Genomic DNA, 25103 nt, shown 5'->3' on the forward strand with positions numbered 1-25103 from the left:
GACCAAGGTAGAACTTTTTGGCCTTAATTCTAAGCGGTATGTGTGGAGAAAAGCAGGCACTGCTCATCACCTGTCCAATACAGTCTCAACAGTGAAGCATGGTGGTGGCAGCATCATGCTGTGGGGGTGTTTTTCAGCTGCAGGGACAGGACGACTGGTTGCAATCGAGGGAAAGATGAATGCGGCCAAGTACAGGGATATCCTGGACGAAAACCTTTTCCAGAGTGCTCTGGACCTCAGACTGGGCCGAAGGTTCACCTTCCAACAAGACAATGACCCTAAGCACACTGCTAAAATAAGGAAGGAGTGGCTTCACAACAACTCCGTGACTGTTCTTGAATGGCCCAGCCAGAGCCCTGACTTAAACCCAATTGAGCATCTCTGGAGAGACCTGAAAATGGCTGTCCACCAACGTTTACCATCCAACCTGACAGAACTGGAGAGGATCTGCAAGGAGGAATGGCAGAGGATACCCAAATCCAGATGTGAAAAACTTGTTGCATCTTTCCCAAAAAGAGTCATGGCTGTATTAGATCAAAAGGGTGCTTCTACTAAATACTGAACAAAGGGTCTGAATACTTAGGACCATGTGATATTTCAGTTTTTCTTTTTTAATAAATGTGCAAAAATGTCAAAAATTCTGTGTTTTTCTGTCAATATGGGGTGCTGTGTGTACAATAATGAGGAAAAAAAATGAACTTAAATGATTTTAGCAAATGGCTGCAATATAACAAAGAGTGAAAAATGTAAGGGGGTCTGAATACTTTCCGTACCCACTGTATATACACATTGAATCAACATTTAAAATATAAACCCCACCAATCACCAACCCCACCCTAACCCCCAACAATCACCCCTGTGGTCTAAAATATATACACACACACACACACACACACACACACACACACACACACACACACACACAAAAAATTAACAAAAAACATAATCATATATATATATATATATATATATATATATATAATTAAAACTAACATCTCTCTCCACAGCCCCTCCCCGAGAGTTCCCCAGAAACACTAAGTAATTGCCCCACTTCCTGTCAAAAACATTTTCTGTTGGAAATCTCCTCGAAAGCAGCCACCCTCCCCATCTGCACACACCACTCCGGAAATGTTTTAAAATAAAATAATTTCCCTGCCAATCATAATGCTGGTCAGAACCCAATTTATGTGTTTATCCCCCAAATGTATGACTGCCCCATTGCCCAAAATACAGAGTCTGGTTCAGAATGAAATTCGAATGCCCAAAATGTCACACATAAAACTCTGAACCTTCAACCAAAATTCTTGTATATTAACACACCACCAAAATCTTCTGATTGGCATCGCCAGCAGGTGGGTGTGTCTTTAAGACCGAGCCTATATAATCTAGAGGGGGTCCAATAGAATCGATGTGAAACCATGAATTGCATCAGATGCACCCAGCAGAAAGGGGGCTTCTTAACTCATCATTTTGGGTTCATATGCTCGAGGCAACATTTAAATAAATGTCCGATAGAAACACTCTAGACACTTTTGTCCAAATCGAGTGCAAATGCGAGATAACGGGGTGTAACTTAACTTCTCCGGTTAGTTTGATAGAAAGGTTTGCAATGGCAAAATAGCGGCAAGAACTTCCTGTTCATAAAGGTCATGAGGCATCAGTGTATTACTCACTGATAATTCAGAGTCTGGGGGCGGAGCTTTAACTTCTATCAAGAGATTATGGGAGAAAGATTTAAACTTGGTATATGAGGAGCGGGTGTGGGCATGTTTTTGCTTTTTTTTTATTATTGTAAGATTTTATACAAAAAAAATTATTACAAAAAAATTGACCCATTCCACCCTATCAAACGCCTTCTCGTGTCAAGTGAGATTGCAGCGATTGGGGTTTGATCATTCGTACTGACCACATATTATTTATAAAATGTGTAATATTATCAGAAGAACTACAGCCACATATAAATCCCACTTGATCTATTTGCATAATCAATATAATTACTCTGCTTAATCGATTAGCCAGAAGTTTAGGCAATATTTTTACATCTAAATGAATCAGGGAAATTGGATGATAGTTTTTACATTCATTTGGATCTTCAGGGCTTGCGCCATGGTTGGTGATAGTTCACCTTTCTTTAATATCTCTGTAAACTTCTAACAGAAGTGGAGCTAGTTCTGTGACATAAGATCTAAAACATTCTGTGGCAAAACCACCTGGCCCCGGAGCCTTTCCTAAAGTCTTTAATTACCTCAACAAACTCCTCCATGCTTAAGAAAAGATACAACCTTCCTTCTTTTTATAGGGTGCCCCATTAACATTGTAAATATAAGTAAAATGTTTCTCTCCATGTGCATTTACATGTATGCATTTGGCAGAGGCTTTTATCCAAAGTGTCTTACAGTGCACTTATTACAGGGACAATCCCCCCGGAGCAACCTGGAGTTAAGTGTCTTACTCAAGGACACAATGGTGGTGACTGTGGGGATCGAACCAGCAACCTTCTGATTACCAGTTATGTGCTTTAACCCACTATGCCACCATCACTCCTATATATATTAAAGTGACATATTGACATACGTAAAGATAAATTGTTTACCCAAGGCTAAATGATATAGACAACTATCCAACATTGATGTAACCATAGCAACCTTAATAACCCACAGAACAGAAAACAAATTTGCATCAGCCTCGCGCATAACTGTCCCAACTGGTGTCCATCGCTCGGAAATCTGACGGGCCATGCAAGCTCACAAGACCTTCTGCAAAACTATTGTTACCAGATTGCTTAATTCTGGTGACTTTCACATATGTATACATATCATTATTTTTTTTAACATAACCCATGCCATTAAATTGTACATGTAAATAAAATAAATAAATAAAATGAAACATTTAAAAATAAAATAGGCCCAAGTAAACAATAACATCGAGCCCACAAAGTGAGTAAATGTTCTCTACAGCAAGTTAAAAAAGGGAGAAAATAAGAAGAGAGTCGGGCAGGAGCCAGTGGGCAGACAACAGAACAACAGACCCTCTGCATCAGTAAAATACATGTGAAGTCTGTACTGTTGGACGAGTGCAGGCAAAGTTACCCACTAACTCCATTGGTTTAATGAAGGCCATAGGCATGTAAAAGTCTCAGCTTAGCCAGATAGAGCAATGTGAAGCTTCTCAAGTCAAGTGGTTTTTACCACTGTTGGTTACACTCTTTGAATCCGTCCCTCTTCACTTGAGGTGATCTAGCAAAGTCCGGAGAAACCATGATTTTGTGGTCCTCCCAGCACAACTTGCCTTTATTCCTCACCGCTCTTAGAACAAAGTCTCTGTGAGCTAACCTTAAGAATCTTGCCAGGATAGATCGTGGTCCGAGAGCTCTGTGTGCACTCTCTATCTCGAGCCGCCGGCCCGCTGTGTCGATCACATTCGGAATAAGCCTGTCCAAAAACATCACCAAATCCTGACGTTACATTCCCTCGGGGCTTCCAATGAAATGAACATTATTATGCCTGCTCTGATTTTTCATATCCTCTAGTTTTTCCCACTTCACATCAGCCTTGGAAGCAGGCGGGTTAGCCTGTAGCTCTTTTATCGGCCGACTCCAGAAACTCGACCCGCTTTTCAACATCGTCCATTCTTGTGATCGGGGTGTAAAGTTTCGTCTCCATAAATGTGATCACTCAACATATTTCTGCGAGGCCCTCCATGTCGGTCAAGATTTTCGTCAGCACTGCATAAATGTTCGAAATATGATGTAGTGAAGCTCACTGTCGCTATTGACTGGAACTCCTGCGAGGCGTCCGATGTGTGAGAGCACAAGTACATTTTAATGTCCTCACAGGCCGATGATTTAGAATTTTATGACATCCTGCCCTCCAGCACAGTTTAACAAACAAAGCTATTGCAGTTCTCACCGGTTAAAATTGCTTAAAAGGATAATTGTACCAAAAGCGACCAACCCTCGCATAGCGTCACGTGACTCCCCCAGGAACAGTTTTTTAAAATGATCAGCCTTGATCTGAATTATACCATTTTGGAAACTGGGGATTTTTTTTCCACCAAGTGTCAAAAGTATTAAACCGTTATACATCTGTAAATATTCATGTTTAGATACATTTGCATTTCTAAATCTATAGAGTGTTTACACCACTGTCACCAGCTTAAACTGTACAGACTTGTATTATTGCCCACCACATCCGTAATGACCATAACATTAATTATCGGCTCTTATCGATATCGGTCACAAATTCTGTAGTAGTGCATCCCTATTTATAACTGGTCCTTAGTCACATACATTATTCAATTCACACGGCTTTCTGGAATACTTTCTGGAATACTTTCGGAAATGATTGGTCAATCATGGTATTCTGCAGTTAAATATTGTTTATGTTGACCGCTAAAATGAACAATTGGCCGTCGTCTCAGGCAACCGATTTCCTTTATAGCTCTCGGATCCCTCCACAGTCTTTCTGCTCTCATAATAACGTCATTTTAACTCAAATCAACAGTTCATGTCATTTATTTATCTATTAGGTAAGTAGCTGTAAAATACTGTCAGTAATTATGACAAAATAAAGCCCCTCAGGATGACGAAAGGTTGATATAGATCATTATGTCTGGGTGTTTTGTGTAATATAGGCATGTTGACTGTACATACAGTATAATCTCTTACACATGATGTGTAATGTGATGTTTCTGAATGCATTTTTTACTTAAATGAGAACAACTGTCTTGCTCTTGTGTGAAAATGTGTGTATTGGCATGTTGGCATGTATTCTGAAGTAGGCCAGATGTGCTCTCGGGAGCCACATTCTGTATTTCCTCTCTTCTTTTCCTCTCCTCAACCTCCCTGTTACTCCCATCCTCCTACAGTCCTCGTCTGACCTACAAACACACAGACATGCGCGTACACACACACACACACACGACACACACATGCACACACATGCACACACACACACACACAAGACAGGCACACGCACGCACGCACACACAAGACATGCACACACACAAGACACGCACACACACACACAAGACACGCACACACACAAGACACGCACACTCACACAAGACATGCACACACACAACACACGCACACACAAGACATGCACACACACACACACAAGATGACATTGAAACAGGAAGTTTGCCCTACGCTTATATTTTTTAACAGTGACACCATCACACTGTAAAACGCAACACGTCTTTCTCTTCTACTCTTTCTTTTGCTCTCTCTGACACACACATGCATGACATTTGGTTGTGTTTTTAAAAAACTTCAAGATTTGAGGTACGTTTACTTAAATGTGTGAGGTAAAGTGTCTTATATTAGTTAGTGTGCTTGGTCCCCATTTCTTACTTTTATTTTTATTTTCACAATTTTAATCACCATTTTGCCTTCACTGGTATGTTTGAAATGTTCCTGCGGTGTGACAGATGAATTTTAAAGGAATGCATACTATAAATGAGCTAATGAAAGCTGCGTGCACAATGATTCGTCTCAAGGTTTCTTTCTGTTTAACATCTGAAGGAGTTTTGCCTTGCCACTGTCTTCTTTGGCTTTGTAAGACACTATTCTTTGTAAAGCTGCTTTGGAACAATGTGTGGTGAAATAATTTTCCTGAATAGAAATCGAGTTGAATAACATATAGAATGTCACACCACAGGACATCTCAACTTCTCAATTGTATTTCATGTGAACTATACAGATACAGTTGGTGATTATAGCGGCAGCCAGTAACCGCTAAGAGGCTGAGTAGAGGGAATAAAAGTTGACTCGTTTCCACTGCAGATCCTGATGGTTTATTGTAACATTGAAACAAACATGATGGATGTTGACAGTAAAGTAAGCAAAAGGCAATGAAGTGAAATTAAGCTAAATGAAATGAAAACGGTCAACAGAAAGTGAGCGTCCCAGCAACTCACCCCCTTCCTACATACTAACCACACGCAAACTAACAGGTAATATGCACCTACAACAAGTGACGTAACAAACTGAAAGTAAAAATGTCAAAATAAAAGACATAACCCAAACCTGGCACCTACACTCCAGCCCCTGATTATTACACCCCAAAACTGTAATAATCATAACAATTACAACACAATCATGCAAATTATACATCACTGCGTAATTATTTGCATACATAGAAATCGCTAAATCTTATTTCATAAATAATGTATACACAAATGTGTGTAAATGTCCAATTCTTCAATGTGCGAACAGTGTCCGTAATCAACTGAAGTAAACATGTCAATCAAACAGTCTTTAGTCAAAGTCTTCGGTAAGTCATTTGAGAGCTCTCATAAGTCAGTCAGTCAATTAGTCAGTCAGTTAGTCAGTCGGTCATAGAATAGTTAGAAGTCCTCCGTTTCAAGAAGGCGGCAAACTTTAGTAATGGGTCTGGTCAAGCAGGAACTCTTGGTCTTGATTCTTACTTGACGTGTCAATCCCCTTTTATCCTGTGTGATCTGAATAATCTTGCCCATAATCCATGAGCTCCTTGGGGCAGTATCATCCACTACAAGCACAATATCTCCCACTTGAAAATTGCGTTTCTTCACCAGCCACTTCTGGCGTTCTTGTAGTTGAAGTAGGTACTCCCCGATCCATCTCTTCCAAAATAGATCCGCCATATATTGGATCTGTCGCCAACGTCGTCGTGAATATAGATCATCCCTTTTAAACAGTCCAGGTGGTAAAGACGGCTGTGTTTTCAAGAGGAGAAGATGGTTAGGAGTTAGGGCTTCCAAATCATTAACATCCAGAGATGCTCTGGATATTGGACGATTATTAAGGATTGATTCAACTTCACAAAGGAGTGTGTAAAGACCCTCCTCGTCTAAACTTTGTCCTCTAAGGATAGAATTTAAAATCTTCCTTACTGATCTTATAATCCGTTCCCAAATTCCACCAAAGTGCGAACCAGCCGGGGGATTAAAGTTCCACTTAATTCCTTTTTGAAGCAGTAATGAATTGATCTGATTATGATTCCAGTTTTTTATAGCCTCCTGCAGTTCACGTTGGGCACCAACAAAGTTTGTGCCATTGTCTGAACGAATCTCGACAACTTGTCCTCGACTTGCAGTAAATCTTCTTAATGCATGGATGAAAGAGTCTGTATCAAGTGAATTTGCTATTTCAAGGTGAACAGCTCTTACAGTCAAACATGTGAATATCACTCCATAACGTTTTACAACGCTCCTTCCCCGTTTTACTTCAAAGGGACCGAAGCAGTCCACTCCAACATGCGTAAATGGTGGTTTGTCAGGTGTGACTCTATCTTGTGGCAAATCTGCCATCTGCTGATGACCCGGGATTCCATGAAGATGTCTGCAGACCACACACTTGGACAAAATTCTTCTTATAGCTGTGCTAGCACCAGGGATCCAATATCTCTGCCACAAATTAGCCAACATTTAATTCCGTCCACAATGTCCAATGTCATGATGAATTTGCCGCAGAATTAAATCTGAAATATGTAGATTCTTGGCCAGTATTACCGGATGCTTAACTTCTTCAGGCATCATAGCCTTGTCCAGACGCCCTCCAACTCTGATGACATCGGAGTGAAGCACAGGGTTAAGTCTATAGAGTTCACTATTCCGTTTTACCAATCCATCTTTCCGCAGACTAGCCAGTTCTTCAGAATATCTCTTCCTTTGGCAAAGACGGATAATCTCCAATTCAGCTCTTTCCAGCTCATCTGAAGACAACAATTTAGCAGGCACATTGGATCTGAATTTTCAGTATCTCTTTCTTAACAACAGTCTCTCGTTGCAACTTGTCCATATCAGAGTAAGCAGTCATCAACCTTTTCCTTTCCTTGCTGAGATCAATTAGGATATTCCTGAATCGAAGGATCCAAGCTACACCTTTTTTCAATCGCATCCATGAAGAGTAGTAATTAAAGTATGGCATAAACTCATACTCTTGTTGAACTTGCACAGCATTCACCAGAACACTCTTTTTCACTTCTGGGTCACAAGACGACATCTCACCTACATCAGAAGGATCCATGGGCCACAACTCTTGTGGTTGAACAAGAAATGGAGGACCAGAAATCCATATCTGGTTCTTTAAGAATGAATCAACCTGTAGACCTCTGGATGCTAGGTCAGCTGGATTGTTTGAAGAATTCACATACCTCCATTGTCTGATTTCAGAAACACTTCGAATTTCAGCAACTCGGTTGGCTACAAAACATTTGAATCTAGAAGTCTCATTTTGGATGTACTTGAGGACAGAGGTGCTGTCGGTCCAAAATACAGAATCCTGAAGTTTCATCTTCAGCTCTCTCTTCCACAACTTGTCCATGCGACCAGCAAGTGTGGCAGCAGTGAGCTCCAGACGAGGGATAGTGATAGGTTTTAAAGGTGTCACTCTTGCCTTACTCATTAAAAGAAAGGAATGGGCACGTAGTTGATCATTATGAAGTAGTAAATACGACACCATGCCATAACCCTGCTCACTGGCGTCCGAAAAGTGATGCAATTGGGCAGATATAGCTTCTCCAAAGTTTTCAGGCTTTAAACACCTACGGACCTTGAATTTCTCCAATTCATGAAGTTTCTCCAACCAACTCGTCCATCGCTGAATGTACACTGTTGGAATAGTGCTGTCCCATCCAATTTTTTCTCGACACAGATCTTGAAGTATCATTTTGGCACGTAGAATCACAGGAGACAGAAAGCCAAGCGGGTCATAGATGGAACTAATGATAGAAAGAATTCCTCTTCGAGTAAGAGGTCTATCCTTGATGGTCACCTTGAATTTGAAGACATCAGACTCAGCACACCACTGCACACCCAATGCTCTTTCCAAAGGTAGCATGTCATGTTCCAAATCCAAGTTCTTAACTTTCTTATCTCTGTCTTCCTCAGGGATGGCATTTAACACAGTGCGGCTGTTACTTATCCATTTGGTTAATCGGAATCCACCTTTAGTGCACATTTCTGTGAGCTTCTGATACAATAGAACAGCTTCTGAATCTGTAGGCACAGATACAAGACAGTCATCTACATAGAAGTTATTAAGGACAATGTCCACGGTCTTGGCATCATACAGATCCTTATGGTCCTCTGCACACTTTCTCAACGCATAGCTAGAGCAACTTGGAGATGACGTAGCTCCAAACAAATGCACAACCATTCTGTATTCTTCCAGATTCACATCAATGTTTCCTCCAGGCCACCAAAGAAACCTCAAGAGATCACAATCATAAGGATTTACCTTAACCTGATGAAACATCGATTCTATGTCAGCCATCATGGCAACGTACTCCATTCTGAATCACACAAGAACACTCACCAGCGGACTTGTTAAATCTGGACCTTGCAAAAGATGCTTATTCAATGATGTTCCTTGATATGATGCTCCGCAATCAAATACCACTCTTATCTTTTGCTTTTTAGGATGATACACACCATGGTGAGGTATGTACCATAAACGTCCATCAAGTCGTTCCAGTTCAGCTGTGGGAACCTTTTCAGCATGGCCTTTGGCGATGACACTCTCCATAAAGGTAGTATAGTCAGCATGAAAGGAAGCATTTCTTTGAAGTCTTCTTTGAAGATTCAGAGCACATTGTTCCACGATTGCTCTATTCCTTGGCATGACTACCCTTTTGTTTTTAAGTGGAAGACCAATAGAATAATGCCCATTGGTCAGTCTTGCTGACTGTGAAACAAAATCCATGAATTGATGATCTTCCTTTGACAATCCTTGCAGTTCCTCTTCGACACATTCAGGAAAGTCACTCTTAAACTGTTGCTCCCATAACTCATCCAGTTTCATAACTGTGATCCTATTAACAGTCATGTGAGAATGTTCCTTAACAGCATACTCTTTCTGTCGCTTGATTGGTCCATTAACTGCCCATCCAAACATGGTCTTAATAGCATATGGGCCACTGTCTTGACAGCGAATAATCTGCCATGGCTCCAAAGCCTCTGGCACATTAGCACCAATCAACAACTCCACATCAGCATCAATTGAAGGCAAACATAGATGACTTAAATGAGGCCAACAAGCAAGATCGTTTTGTGTGGCGATGTTGGTTTTACTTACAGGCATGGTCTTCTGAGTGTATACCTCTGGTAAAGCACAGTAATGCTCTTGATTCAATCCTGACACTTCAAGATCCTTTAGAACATAACAGCAAATGGATTTGTCCTGACTCATGGTTCTCATTAGAATGTTAACTTTCTTTGCCGAGAGATTGAGCTTGGACATCAAACTCTCTGTGCAGAAAGATGCAGAGCTTCCAGAGTCCAGAAAAGCATAGGTGGTCACAACTTTGCTTCCTTTCTTTGATTTCACACATACAGGAACGATAGACAATGCACAATTCTCTTTACCAGCCCCAGTAAGGGCATTAGACTGCAGCGAGACCAAAGCACTTCCCACTGTTGACTTGGACTCATCTTTATACTGAATGCCCTTATTCTCTGATGGAAAAATATGAAGAAGACTTGGGTGTTTGAGTTGACATATCATACATATGCTTCTCTCTTTACAATCACGGCTGAAATGTCCTGTACATAAGCAACCGAAACAAATCCCTTTTTCTTCAGAAAATTCATCTTTTCTGCATGAGATCTTTCAACAAGCCTTTTACAGAAGTCCAATGCATGTGCTCCTTCACAGAAGAGACAGGTTTTTTCACAGCCTTCCCACTACAATCCTTTGCACCAGTTGCAGTGACTGTGGTGGCAAAACTACTTCTAGGTTTAAAATGAGGCAATTTGGTATTCAGGTTTCTACCTCCACTAGGCAGAACATCTTGAATGCTTCCAAATACCGGATCTGTGACTATTTTCACCTGTCTTTCTATGAAGTCCACAATATCAGAAAAGCAAGCTGGATGGTTACGTCTTTCCTGTAAATCATATGCTACAATCCTCCATCTTTCTTTGAGCTTATAAGGAAGTTTTGCAAGAACAATTTGCATATTAGAGGCAAGATTTAACTCATTCATGTAACAAATATTCTGCATAGCATTGCAGCAACTCCTAAGAAATAAGCTGTAGTCTTGTAGAGCCTTAGCATCCTCAGATCTTATCATTTGCCATGAGAGTGCTCTTTTCATGTAAGCTGAGGCTATCCTTACCTCATTACCGAAATGCTCCTTAAGCAAGGCCTTAGCATTTATATACCCTTGCGAAGGAATCATCAATTGACAGCTTCGAACAAGCTCCTTAGGTTGCCCTCTAGTGTACTGCTTCAAGAAATGCAAGCAATCTGCATGGCTACTTGCTTTCTTTTCAACCACCTCTTCGAATGTTCGTATAAAGTTGTGATAACGCTAATGGATCTCCATCAAAGAATGGGACCTCCCTTGGTGGAAGTGAAGATAAGTTGTGTTGCTGAACTAATAGGGCAGCAATTTCATTTTGCTTGTCAATAAGCTTAATGATATTTCCTCCTTCCAAACCATCCTGTAAACTCGATCTATGTGCACCCTGCAGTCCAGGACCATGTCCACCATCATGACTGATGCTGGGTAACGTAGAATGTGTCAACCTTGTGTTAGAATTTACAATCTGTTGTTGACCTGACGGAGTTGGAAAACGCATTGGATTATCTGGTGCGGCTTGAGCCCATGTATAAGATACAGGTGGCTGTAGTGGCATTGAATGTGAACTTGAAGGTAAAAATGGTTCCACATTAGGGTTAAGAGAACTGGTTCCAGTATTTCTCACCCAAAATGCACTGGCATCAGAAGAATTCGTACAATCACTTTGTTCTGATCTCACGTTGCTATACACTTTCATCTTGGCCATGGATACAGCAATTTTAGTGTCCAGTTCCAGTTGTTCTTTTCTCCTCCTCAAATCCTCCTATTCCTTTTCCAATATATGTTTCCGTGATAACATTTTCTGATGTGCCAACAAGGCTTCCATTTCGACCTTAACCTTAAGATGAGCAGATACAATGGAAGATCGACTGGTTCGAGATCCATGAGTTGTTGTCGTTTTCCTGCCCACGTTAGAGACACTATCAGTTGGCTGTATTTGATTCTGCACATCCCCTTCATCCATATCATAGTTCTGATATTTACTTGGAATATTCATATTATGAGACGATGAAACTGGTTCAGCTGAATTATCCATTGCTCTTGAATCATGAATGACAGAAAGTGATGGGCAAAGATTTGCATAACGCAGAGTAGAATTTGATTCTGTTATTTGAGCATTTTGCCTCAGATTCTTAGCTTCATTCAACCATCGTTCAACATCTTCCACAAATCCATCATTGTGCTTAGAAACTGTATCAAACCACTCGTTTTGTTTGTTTTGTTCATCAGGAGGAAGAAAGGGAAGCACTTCTTTGTGCAACACAAAAGCATCATCTTTCAAACATTTCAAAGATCCCACCATTGAAGACACTTGCAAAGCATTTTCGTCACATTCCATTAGATCTTTCATTGATAAAATCAAGCTCTTCATTTGATTCACCTTAGCCTTGCGATCCTTTTGCAATGCCTCAATTTTAAGCACCAAGGCTTTTGCTGTAAGCTTGGGCTCTCTTTTGCTACTCACAGCAGCGTGCGCAGCCTCATCTGCGTCCATTTCTCACACAACGCAATCCTAGTAATCCAAACAGCACCGTATTCAACGCCCAGATCAAGCCAACAATTTCATGAATGGGCGCAGCACACTTCATTCCACAACCGCATTCCATCCAATAAGCGGCACACAAACACTGCACGGCCGGCGACAACAGCGTTTTCTCATCCAATATAAAATATGCTGCAGCCAAACATAACAAAACCGCCCACATACCTCTTCTTCCGTCAGGATACAGAAGCGCGATCTCAATTCAGTGTGCGCGTCAGCATTTCACATGCGTCGTGTGAAGAAATCCTTTCCAATCCACGATGCAAAATCCAACAGTAGCCCTTTTCTGTTGACTAAATATAGCGGCAGCCAGTAACCGCTAAGAGGCTGAGTAGAGGGAATAAAAGTTGATGCGTTTCCACTGCAGATCCTGATGGTTTATTGTAACATTGAAACAAACATGATGGATGTTGACAGTAAAGTAAGCAAAAGGCAATGAAGTGAAATTAAGCTAAATGAAATAAAAACGGTCAACAGAAAGTGAGCGTCCCAGCAACTCACCCCCTTCCTACATACTAACCACACGCAAACTAACAGGTAATATGCACCTACAACAAGTGACGTAACAAACTGAAAGTAAAAATTTCAAAATAAAAGACATCAACCCAAACCTGGCACCTACAGTGATAAAAGTTGTGATTGTTTGGTGTTAAGTAGAGACGAGTTATAGTCTAGAAAAGAAGATAACCTTTATTCTCTCTTACTCTCTCTCTCTCTCACTCTCTCTCTCTCTCTCTCTCAGACACACAGATGGTCAGAGGGAGGCTCCGACTTTGAAGCAGGTCAGCAGATCTCCCAACTGCAGTCCAGCACACAAGAACAACCAGAAAGAAGAGCAACCGACTGACTCCAGCTCCACCACCGGCAGCCCACGTCATGCTCTGAAACCTCCTAACGGGGTTCTAGCCCAAATGAACAGGGACCGGCTTGAGGATCAGGGTGGAGTTACAGACTCATCAGTTCCAGTTGTGAAGATAGACACGCATGGACTGGTCAATGGAGATGCAGCAATGGACAGTACAGATGGGAACCGTGTCGATGTATCTCACAGTCATATAGATCGGAGCGAGGAGAACGAGCAGCAGTGTGTTGTGATGAACAACATCCCAGAGCAGAAGGTAAGATCTTATTTCATAGTGTTAAAAAAACCCTTCTTTACACTATTGTAGGGGAACAGTATGTGTTTTAGGAATTAAATGAAGCTGTGCTATTAAATGTAGGACATTTTGGTTGTATAAATAAATGACAAATAATTCGATTATTTGTCTGAATAAAATTCTCCACCATTAAAATCACAATTCAATGTCTCATTGCATCCGCTCACAATTTCTATTGTAAGGAATTACCTTTAATATGTGAATTGTGATTAATGGAGTAATATTATTCTCATGGCTTATAGAAAATGAATCATTTGTCAGATATAAAAGTGATCATAAGTCATAACTTCATTTTCAGAATTCTGTAGCAAGGCTAGATATGGTGTATTTAGAGGGTTAACTCCGTGACTTTGTGTGAAATGTTCCTGGATTAAGATGAGATGTCTGCAAACGCGAGGGTCTTTAGTGTCTTTGGAGTTTTTAGCATGTGAGTGTTTGTGTGTTAATAAATGAATGAAACAAAGGGACTTCTTTTTTTAGCGGCTGTTTGCAGAATATTGATCAGAGAGGATGTCTCGTGACTAATTTGTTGCCTTTACTAATTAGGAAACCTAATAATAATTACAATTATTGCTTGATCTTTTCACTCTTACAGAACTCTTAAATCTAGATCAAATACACATTTTGAAGTGATATGGGATAGTCCCAAATACTTTATCTTTCTGGTTTTGTCTTATACTTTACATTCCTTTAGACATGTTAAAAGGAATATTGTCTGTTCAATGTAAGTTAAGCTCTATCAACTGCATGTTTGACAGGAGCCAAATACTACAGAAAATCATTTCTGAGGTTCACCCTTAAAAAACAGAACAATAAATATATATATATATATAGCGATTGCCAATAGCATTTATTTTGTCACAGCAGAGAACGTATCGGTTACCTAACGTAACCTCGGTTCTCTCTAGATGAGGGAACGAGTATTGCGTAAGCTAGCTTATGCTACGGGAAAGATTCATCTTTTCTGAGATATTGAAGCCAAAAAATTATCCTTAATTTTTGTATCCATTGTCAACGCAGTGCGGCAGCTGCAGACCTTGAGCGGGCTAGCTAGCGAGCTCATAGGTTGCTCTGCGGCAACTGCTGCAGTCTATAGACGAGCTTGGGCGAACTCGCATCCAATGAGAGGCGTCCGCGCGCTCAATGCATCAAAGCCCGCCAAAATGGGCATGACTTGAGTGCATATAAGCGTAGTTCGTAGGCTGGAACCCTGGTTTTCATTGACTGAAGCGAAAAGTCGCTCGTGGCGTGAGCACGGCCGGCTACGCAATACTCGTTCCCTCATCTAGAGAGAACCGAGGTTACGTTAGTTAACCGATACGTTCTCTTACGAGAGGTTCTCTCATATTGCGTAAGCTAGCTTACGCTACGGGAACCCATTGTCAATGCCGTCGCGCCAAGCATCCACTGTATGAGCCCCAGGGAATTAAGGGGGACCCGGGGAGCCCTTATGAGTGGGGAAATAATATTTGGCCGGCAAGAATGCGGGTCATTGATTGTGTAATACATAAGCACATAGTGGGAAGGGAACGACAGAGCGGCGGTGCCGGTCTGTGTGGAATGTGTCCCATCAGTGCAGCTCACCAGGGGAGCTGTAGCGTATTAAACCGCTAGTAGTTTTGCCTGCAGAGCGGGCACTTCCATATTGTAAAATCTGACAAAGGTGGAGGGAAGTCCATCCCGCTGCCACACATATGTCGTGAATGGAAATCCCGCTGGACCATGCCCACGAGGATGCCATGCCTCTAGTGGAGTGAGCCCTAATGCCCAACGGGCATGGCAGGTCTTTTGACGCGTATGCAGTAGCAATAGCGTCCACTATCCATCTAGATAGTGTCTGTTTCAGGCGGCGAGACCTTTGGTGCGCCCTCGAGCGAAGCAAAAGCTGCTCAGAGCACCGGAAGCGGCGGAGCGCGCAGTATACAATCTCAGTGCTCTGACCGGGCAAAGGAGATTGGCGTCGCGTTCAGCTATCGGTGCTGGCAGCGCCGATAGGGAAATGACCTGTGCTCTGAAAGGAGTACCGATCACCTTGGGAACATAGCCGTGTCTAGGCTTTAAAATGACCTTGGAGTCACTTGGTCCAAACTCAAGACACGCAGCGCTGACAGACAGCGCGTGAAGGTCTCCCACACGTTTGACTGATGACAGGGCAGTCAGAAAAGCGGTTTTGAGTGAAAGGTTTTTCAAATCCACGGATTGAAGTGGTTCGAAAGGGGGCTTTCATAGTTTCGAGAACTATAGAAAGATCCCAGATAGGAACCGATGGAGGCGCGGGGTTCATCCTTCTAGCTCCCTGAGGAAGCGGATGACCAGCTCGTTTTTACCCCATGACTGGCCGTGCAGGGGTTCAGCGAACGCCGCAACGGCCACCACGTACACTTTGAGCGTGGATGGGGATCTGCCCTTATCCAGCAGCTCTTGTAGAAATACGAGCAGCGACGACACCCCACATGTCCGCGGGTCCAGGTCTCTGTCGGTGCACCATTTTGACGCATAGTCTTCTCGTGGAAGGGGCTCTAGCGTGTATGATGGTGTTTATTACTCCTTCTGGCAGAGCGACGGGTAGTCGTTGATCACCCACGCATGCAGCGCTCTGGGTGGGGATGCCAGATTGTGCCGCGAGCTTGAGAGAGGAGATCTGCTCTCACTGGGATGGGCCACGGCGCTGTCAGTGACAGCTGCGTAAGCTCCGGGAACCATGTCTGATTCTCCCAACGCGGGGCTATGAGGAGCACCGAGTGACGCGTTTCCCTGATCCTCTGCATTACCTGTGGCAATAGCGAGACGGGAGGGAAGGCATTAAGCGGGCGTCTGGGCCAGTCCTGGGCCAGCGGCCCTCGCTTTTGAGAAAAATATTGGGCAGTGAGAGTTCTCTTTGGACGCAAAGAGGTCTATCTCTGCTCTGCCGAATAGGTGCCATAACGTCTGGAATGTTTGAGCGTGCATGGACCATTCCCTGGGGAATATTGTCTCTGGACAGTCTGTCCGGGCCGTCGTTCAGGTGGCCTGGCACCTGCGTCGCCCTCAGCGGCGCAGGTGGCACTGGGACCAACTCAGTATGCGTTTAGGTCAGATGGAATAGGTTCCTGGATCTGACACCGGCCTGACGGTTTAGGTAGGATACCACAGATATGTTGTCCGAGCGGACCAGGATGTGGTGACCCTGAATGACCGGGAGACAGCGCCAGCGGCGTACTCGACCGCTATCATTTCCAGACAATTTATGTGAAGGAGCTTTTCCTGAGCTGACCATAGGCCGAAAACCGGAGAGCCCTCGCAGACCGCGCCCCAACCCGTGTTGGACGCGTCTGTCGAGATGACTTTTCGGCGAGATACAGCTCCCATTGTCACTCCCCGCTGATACCATTCGGCCACTGTCCAGGGCTGCAGAGCTGAAATACAGGTCTGAGTCACCTTGATGGGCTGGTGGCCTGTGGCCCAAGCCCGGCGAGACGCGCAGGTGTTTAGCCAATGCTGAAGCGGGCGCATGTGCAGTAAACCCAGCTGAAGTACTGCTGTTGTGGCTGAGGCCATGTAACCTAGCACTCTCTGGAATTTCTTCAGAGGCGTGAGGCTGTTCATCTGAAAAGATGCACGCGCCGTGTAGATAAGCGAGCCGTCATTGCCACGGAGTCTAGTTCTATTCCAAGGACGGAAATTGTCTGACTGGGCTGTAGTGAGCTCTTGGTCCAATTGACTGCAAGACCCAAACTGTTCAGATGGCTGAGGAGAACTGCTCTGTGAGACAGAAGCTCCATATGTGACTGTGCCATAATCAGCCAGTCGTCCAAATAGTTCAAAATTCACAAAACCTGACTCCGCAGGGGTGCGAGCGCCGCATCCATGCACTTCGTGAAAGTACGGGGTGCTAAGGACAGGCCGAACGGAAGGATGGTGTATTGATAAACCTGGCCGTCGGCTGAATCTCAAGAATGGCCTGTGACGGGATTTATCTGAATCTGAAAGTATGCATCTTTCAGATCGAGAGAAATAAACCAGTCCCCTGGCGCACATGCGCGAGGAGTTTCCTGATTGTAAGCATTTTGAACGGTCTTTTTGCAAGCACCTTGTTCAAAACCCTGAGATCTAATATGGGTCTGAGGCCGCCGTCTTTCTTAGGAACAAGAAAATAATGGCTGTAAAGCCCGACTTCGCTCAGAGAGGGTGGCACTTTCTCTATGGCCCTTTTGCACAGAAGGCTTGCTATTTCTGAACGAAGCATGCACGCTGCTTCCGTGTTCACAGTGGTTTCGAGCCACGCTCTGAAGCGAGGAGGGCGGCGATCGAACTGTAGCAAATAGCCCTGTTGTATTGTGGATATCCCTGGAATAGCTTCCCATGCTTTGAAGCGTAACGCTAGAGGGTGAATGGCCAATTCGCTCTGATTGCCGCACACAGAGCGCTGAACAAAATGTGTGAGCGCGTTTAGTGTGTTTATGCATGATTGCTCGCAGACAGCATGAACAGGCTGTTTTGTGAGTGACTTCCCGATTGGAATGAATGGGGAAAGAGTCACATCTGTTACGTGATGCACAAGCATAGTCATGGGCACGGGACTTACACACAGAGGAATGTTTGCTGGCCGTGTAACAGAGCGGGCAGAGAATGGGCGCAGCACATATTACGTGAGGCCTTTATTGACTCTAGAGCTCGTGCGGTTCGTGAACCGCTTTATGTGAGCGTGCTCTGGTGGGGACACGAGACATGCAGTGCTTGTGTGTAGAGGTGAACACTGGATAGTGGGCACATTTTCTACACATAGGGCTGGTCGTGTGACAGAGCTGCCAGAGAATGGGCGCTACGACGCATTTGTGAGCGCCTTCATTGACTCTGAAGCTCGAGCGGTTCAGTAACAGCTTTATGAGAGCATGCTCTGATAGGGGCACGGGATGTGTTATGCTTGTGTGTAGGGGTGAACACTGGGTTGTGGGCACATTTTCTACACATAAGACATGTTTGCTCTTTACAAGATTTATTTGGGTCGCCGTGAAAGCGGCGTTTGAGTGCAGAGCAAGCGGGCAGTGTCACCGGCTTTTTGGCTGCTAAATTCACCACTGCAGTAGCCTGAGAGAAGGGGACTGACAGGGGCTGAGCTTTGACGGTGGTCCGGCCGGCGGGACTGAGCCGTCGTTTGTTCAACACAGTTAGGAAGACTTCGACTGCTCGGGTTTCAGCCTTACCTTAGATCGAGGCCCGCGGGGTGGCGGTCTGCGGCGGCTGTCTGAGCCTGATCGAGGGCGGCCGCCCTGTCGACGCTGAGAAGTCTGGAGTTTGTTGAACTGGGCACTGTGAAGAGGCTCGTGCAGGAGGCTGATCACGTGAGCGGCCTGCAGAGGAGCTAAGCGACGCGGCAGGAAGAGGTTCATGGCTTGGGTGGCTTTCTGGACTTCTGAGAAGCAGTCAACAATGCCACTCACCGCGGAGCCGAAGAGACCGGTCGGAGAGAGCGGTGCGTTGAGGAACGTGGAGCGCTCTGCTTCTCCCATGTCGGCTAGTGTTAGCCACAAGTGTCTCTCGGTCACAGTTAGCGAGGCCATGCACTTCCCTAGAGCTTGGGCTGCAGCTTTGGTAGCCGAAGGGCGAGGTCTGTCGCGCCGTAGATCAGTAACAGCCTCTGGGTGCCTGCCTTTCTCATCCCACTCCCGAAGAAGGTCTGCTTGTAGGATCTGTAAAACGGCCATTGAGTGCAGAGCAGATGCGGCTTGGTCGGCGGCGGAATAGGCGCGGCCAACATAGGCGGAAGTCGCTCTGCAGGCCTTAGACGGGAGCACAGGCTTGGAACGCCATCTCGTGGAGGGCGGACAAAGGTGTGCTGCTACCGAGTCCTTGACCGGGGGGATGGAGGAGTAGCCTCTCTCAGTGGCGCCGTCCACCGACGCGAGAGAGGTGGAGACGTGGGAACAGGACCTGGCTGAAAAAGGAGCGTTCCACGACTTTGCAAGCTCCGTGTGTAATTCCGGCAGGAAGGGAGCGCCCGGGCGCGGGTGTAGAGCGGCGATGGCTTTGAAGAAAGCAGCCGTCGAGTCTGTTGGGTGCCTGCTCAGGGGCGGTGACCACTCGAGCCCGAGGCGGTCGACGGCCTGTGTGAGGAGGCGTGTTAACTCCCTTCGACTCCGCACGGGTCCTGCTGGATTCCTGGGCCGAGGAGGAGGCTTGGGAGCCTGACCACTCCTCGCTGTCCGAAGCCATGATGGAACAGCGGCCCTTATCCTCCGCCTCGTCATCCGAGATGGCAGCAGTGCGGCCGCTCGGCGGCAACTCGCGGCGTCCCGGGGGGGCGAGGAGGGTGAAAGCGATGCTCGAGGGAGAGGCTCCGGCGAGGCAGTCGCTTCAACCACAGTTTCCGGCAGCCTTTGTGAACGGCGCTTCTTCCTGCGTGGCAGAAGGTAAGGCGGCGCGGCGGTTTCTGCTTTGAGCGCTTCGAGTCGAGCCCGCAGGGTCGACATCGGTAGCTCCTCGCAGAAATCGCATCCGCCCTCAGTGAGGGCGAGCTCTGCGTGCCCCAGTCACAGGCAGAGAGCGCAGATGATGTGGCGGTCTCCTGTGCTGAGAAGGACGCGACATGAGGCGCAAGTGGAGCGAGGCATCTTGAAAAAGATGCTCGTACTCTTTTGTGAATAGTTCGTGAGAACTAGCTTGCTGAATAAAAGGATACGTCGTCGGATGGCGTAGCTCGCAGGATGGCTGAAGGTGGCTGAGACGGCCGGCTTCTTCTAGCGCTGTCCACGCTTGCTTGATGCCCCTCGAACGGCAACGTGGCTTCCAGGTCAGCGATGCGAAGAGCTTCGCTGAAGAGATGAAAATCAGGGTTCCAGCCTACGAACTACGCTTATATGCACTCAAGTCACGCCCATTTTGGCGGGCTTTGATGCAGTGAGCACGCGGACGCCTCTCATTGGATGCGAGTTCGCCCAAGCTCGTATATAGGCCGCAGCAGTTGCCGCAGAGCAACCTATGAGCTCGCTAGCTAGCCCGCTCAAGGTCTGCAGCTGCCGCACTGCGTTGACAATGGATACAAAAATTAAGGATAATTTTTTGGCTTCAATATCTCAGAAAAGATGAATCTTTCCCGTAGCGTAAGCTAGCTTACACAATACGAGAGAACCTCTCGTAAGAGAACCATGATTTGCTACTTGTTATTGCTTGTCAAAAGTAGGAGGTGTGTGGCGAGAGAGTATTTGAGTGAGTGCAAGAGGAGTCATCAATATTTGTGGTTGGTTTATTTGAGGAGAGCGACTGTATATTTAAATGTGCACATCTGCTGAAGGCCAGTTTTCAGGAGTAAACTAGCATAGAGATGACATCAATGCTTAATTCAATATTTTTCTCTCAAACAGCAACACCAAAACATCATCTTCACTTGTTTCCTCTTATCCTCGTCTTCTGAGGCTTGTTTGAAACACTTCGCTGTGCCAAGCACTGGAGATATTAAATGTGAACTGGTTTCTTTCATCATAAATAGTTCAGATGTCATGTGAGCTGAGTCGATGTGTCCTCAAAGTGCTGACATGCAGAAAGCAGCACTGTGTGTTGAGAGTGAGGATCACAATGACTGTAAAGGTCAAGGGTCAAATAAGAGGAGGACGTCAGAGTTCTGTTTCGGCCATGTTTTTACATTGTTCGTTCCCACTCAGCAAAAATGAGAAATATATATATATATATATATTTATATTTATAATTGAGATTAAAATTAGCTCCAGTGTAAAAAAAATTAGGCAACCTGAATTATTTATAGTGTCAGAGAAGGAAAAGTTTGTAACCGCTTTGATAGTTCAACAAAGCCTTCCTGCAAATTTGATGCAAAATCAGTTTGTTCAAATATAATTTTGAAGTTTAAAGATGTTAAACACAGGCATGAATGAAGCATTAGTTAAAGGATCAACAGTATATGTAACACAGAAGAATTATGGGTTGTGGCCAAATGTTTGATCAGAATTGAAGACTAAACCATTATTACACTTACAATGTATGTGACACTCTGGTGAGAATTGTGCATCTGAAACTAAAAAAGATTTCTTCTTGTGTTTAGGAAACAAATGAACAGAAGCTTTACAAGATAGCAAACGAGCTTCTACACACAGAGAAGGCTTATGTTGCACGACTCAACTTATTAGATAAAGTAAGTGCTCATTGCATTTTCTCAAGAGGGCACACATGCATTCATTTATTACCAGCTCATCCAGTTATTATTACTGACTTATTCATTATAGCAATCTGAATTTGAAGTAGTAGTAGCACACACTCGTACATCTCTGTTCAGGTGTTCTGTGCCAAGCTGATGGAAGAGGCCAGAAAAGACACGTTCCATGTGGATGTGGTGAAAAACATCTTTTCCAACATCTCTTCCATTAATGCCTTCCACAGCAAGTTTCTTCTGCCTGACCTGGAGAAACGCATGGGGGAATGGTAAAACATTGAACATTCTGTCATCATTCATTCTCCTCATGTTGTTCCAAACCTTTATGACTTGTTTTTCACAAAAAGAGAATTTTCTTTGAGGACTGGGCCTGTCAAGCTCCAAAATGACAAATAATCACCATAATGTATCATCAAAGTGATCAATATGAGCAGATGAAGCCATATAGTGTTTGTGTGTGTGTAACATTGTTATGAGACTTCTGAGGTGCTCTGGAGGGTTCCCTAACCCCTAACCCTAACCCATTTTGGAGCTTGACAGCCCTACTTTATCAAATATCAGTGATGATTACACAAGAAGACTTTTCTTTCGATAAAATGTTTTGAATTGTAATTGAGACTTTTTTTAAAAATAGGACAGGAAGTTGTCTTGGCAAGTCTCTTAAGAGCAGGGTGTCCTCTTTAAGAGACAACAGGATTTAACTGTGACTAAGTTTGGGCTATGAGACATAAAAAGAGTCCCCTAGAGAGGACAAAAATGAATTGCTAATCCATGTGTGCGTTAAACGTTTTTAAAGAACAATGTGTGGGCAAAAACCCCCACATGATTTCAGTAATGTTCTGTGAAGCAGAGTGTGTTTAAATAGTTTAGACCGAAACATGGATTACACCCCATTATAACATGGTCACCTCCCAGCATCAGTCAGTTACAGCTGTCAGTGATTTCTACAGCTCAGAATTGTACTGGAAGAATAAAGTTCCAGTTAACATGATCTACGGGTCTGTCGATGTCTATAGAGTTTCATTCTAAATCAGACACCGAGATCAAGAGTTCCTTATCTGACCTTATGGACCTCAGGATTTTTGGTTTCTTAATTATGCACCAGTGTCACATGTTCACCCCATCCTCTTGTCGTAAAGTGAACGATATATTTGATTGGTCCCAGTTCCCTTCTCTCCCGCTCTGTGCAAAACACAGCTGACTGTCAAACCACACTTTCCTTTCAAGCCTTATGGGTGTTTAAAGGGAAAGTGCTGGTGCGTTCTGTATTATCTCCAGGTCGGACTCAGTCATACGGGGCTGAAGAACACTGTTGTCTGTTCCATTTGTTTTCTGTAGCACGTCACAGTTGATTTAAAGACGATACGGCAGGACTTGAGGATGTTTTGTGATGTGACTGTTAATCTCGGCTCTGAGACTCATCAGACTTGTTACGCTATATTCTTGTCCAGATGTCACATGAACAGAGGCATAAAACTCTCACAATGTCTCATTATGCAGGACATCAACACCTCGCATCGGAGACATCCTACAGAAGCTCACTCCCTTCCTGAAGATGTATGCAGAGTATGTGAGTAACTTTGATCATGCCATGGACCTGCTGAAGCAATGGACCGATCGATCGCCTCAGTTCAAAGCCATCATTCTGGAAATCCAGGTGATTATTGACTTGTACAGTGTTAGACCAGAATCATATTTTACACAAGTATGAAAACTCAGACGTGAATGCAAGAAGAGTAGGAGACCGTTTATGCTAATGTCCGCTATAGAAGACACAACTCCGAATGCATTGACGCATGGAATGGAGCTTGCATAGCCAGAAGCTTTATGATCATGTACTTGTGTATAGTACAGTATGTTTCAGGCCTCAAATGGGTAGATCTCTCCCAGCTAAGTCTGGGTCCTTTCTCTCTAATCACTAACATCTTATAGAGGGTTTTTTTCTTCCATATTCTCCTTGGGCTTGCTCGCTTGGGTTTAAAGGCAATAAGGCTTGAGTTTCTGTAAAGCTGCTTTAAATGATGTGTATTGTGAAAAGCACAATACAAATAAAATCAATTAACTTCACTAGTTCTGTCATCACTTACCCTCATTTCAAACCTGTATGACTTTTGACTGTGATTAACATTTTTGGTTAAACTATTCCTTTAAATTGCTTTTATTTTTTTACCACATTAGCTGAAAAGATAAAAAAAAAAAAAAGGCCTCCTCTAAAGATAGAGTTCCTCTAAAAGATAGAGTTAAAGAGAAGGGTCACTAATATAAATGTATAATACAATTTAAGAACTAGTGTAACACGTCTGTTAATTGACCAATCATGGTTATTGGCCTGTTATATATACATTTAAAATGGCCTATATATGATTAGTCTGTTTTTGTGCTGGGAATGTTTGTATATTGACATCTGTGTGTGTTTGTGTGTTCAGAGTCAAGAACAGTGTGGCAGTCTGACGCTGCAGCATCACATGTTGGAGCCGGTGCAGCGAGTGCCGCGCTACGAGATGCTGCTCAAAGACTATCTGAAGAAGCTTCCTCAGGATCACATAGACCGGCGAGATGCTGAAAGTGAGTTATACAAAGGGAAAGAGTGAACTCAACAGACAATACTTTTAATATGACTCACTGAATGTGAAATCTTGTCTGTAGAATCTTTGGAAATAATTGCCATGGCTGCCACCCACTCCAACACTGCCATCAGGAAAACTGTAAGTTGTGTTTTCCCTCCATCACAGTATTATAAAATCACTGGATGACCTCTCACTATAAAGATCATCTCCAGAGTCCCTTTCAAACCAGACTAATCATGTGTCGTAATCATGGGAGAACAGCTCATGTCTAATTGAATGGGAAATTGAAAGGCTAGACTTCCTTGTAGCTGCCAAACTTCTCCCACTTTCAATGAGTGACCAGTTGCCGTCTCCTGCTTATACTGTCACTGGTGTCTCTCAGGATAACCTGAAGAAACTGCTGGAGATTTACGAGATGCTGGGAGAGGAAGAGGACATTGTGAACGCCTCAAATGAGTTAATAAAGGAGGGTCATATTCTGAAACTGGCAGCGAGGAACACTTCGGCCATGGACAGATATCTCTTCCTGGTAGGGACAAATAACTCAATTGTTGCCATGTTGAAGTGGCTGAGAATATTTACTTATTTACAATTTAACAATTTATTCACTTATTATTTGATCATGTT

The 25103-nt window shown here is 43.9% G+C and overlaps 1 protein-coding gene across 5 annotated transcripts in view; it reads left to right on the top strand.

The window, feature by feature from the left end:
• Window positions 1–25103, top strand: part of LOC127622956 (FYVE, RhoGEF and PH domain-containing protein 4-like) — a 72513-nt gene that overhangs the window by 41329 nt on the left and 6081 nt on the right. For all 5 annotated transcript variants that reach the window (XM_052097156.1, XM_052097157.1, XM_052097158.1 and 2 more), the window contains 7 exons: window positions 13355–13730; window positions 21802–21891; window positions 22033–22178; window positions 23410–23566; window positions 24336–24474; window positions 24556–24614; window positions 24859–25005. In XM_052097156.1, the coding sequence (XP_051953116.1) occupies window positions 13355–13730; window positions 21802–21891; window positions 22033–22178; window positions 23410–23566; window positions 24336–24474; window positions 24556–24614; window positions 24859–25005 (1114 nt within the window). The remainder of the gene's footprint in view (window positions 1–13354; window positions 13731–21801; window positions 21892–22032; window positions 22179–23409; window positions 23567–24335; window positions 24475–24555; window positions 24615–24858; window positions 25006–25103) is intronic.

This window comes from Xyrauchen texanus, chromosome 29 (assembly GCF_025860055.1).
Source record: "Xyrauchen texanus isolate HMW12.3.18 chromosome 29, RBS_HiC_50CHRs, whole genome shotgun sequence".
Lineage (NCBI taxonomy): Eukaryota > Metazoa > Chordata > Actinopteri > Cypriniformes > Catostomidae > Xyrauchen > Xyrauchen texanus.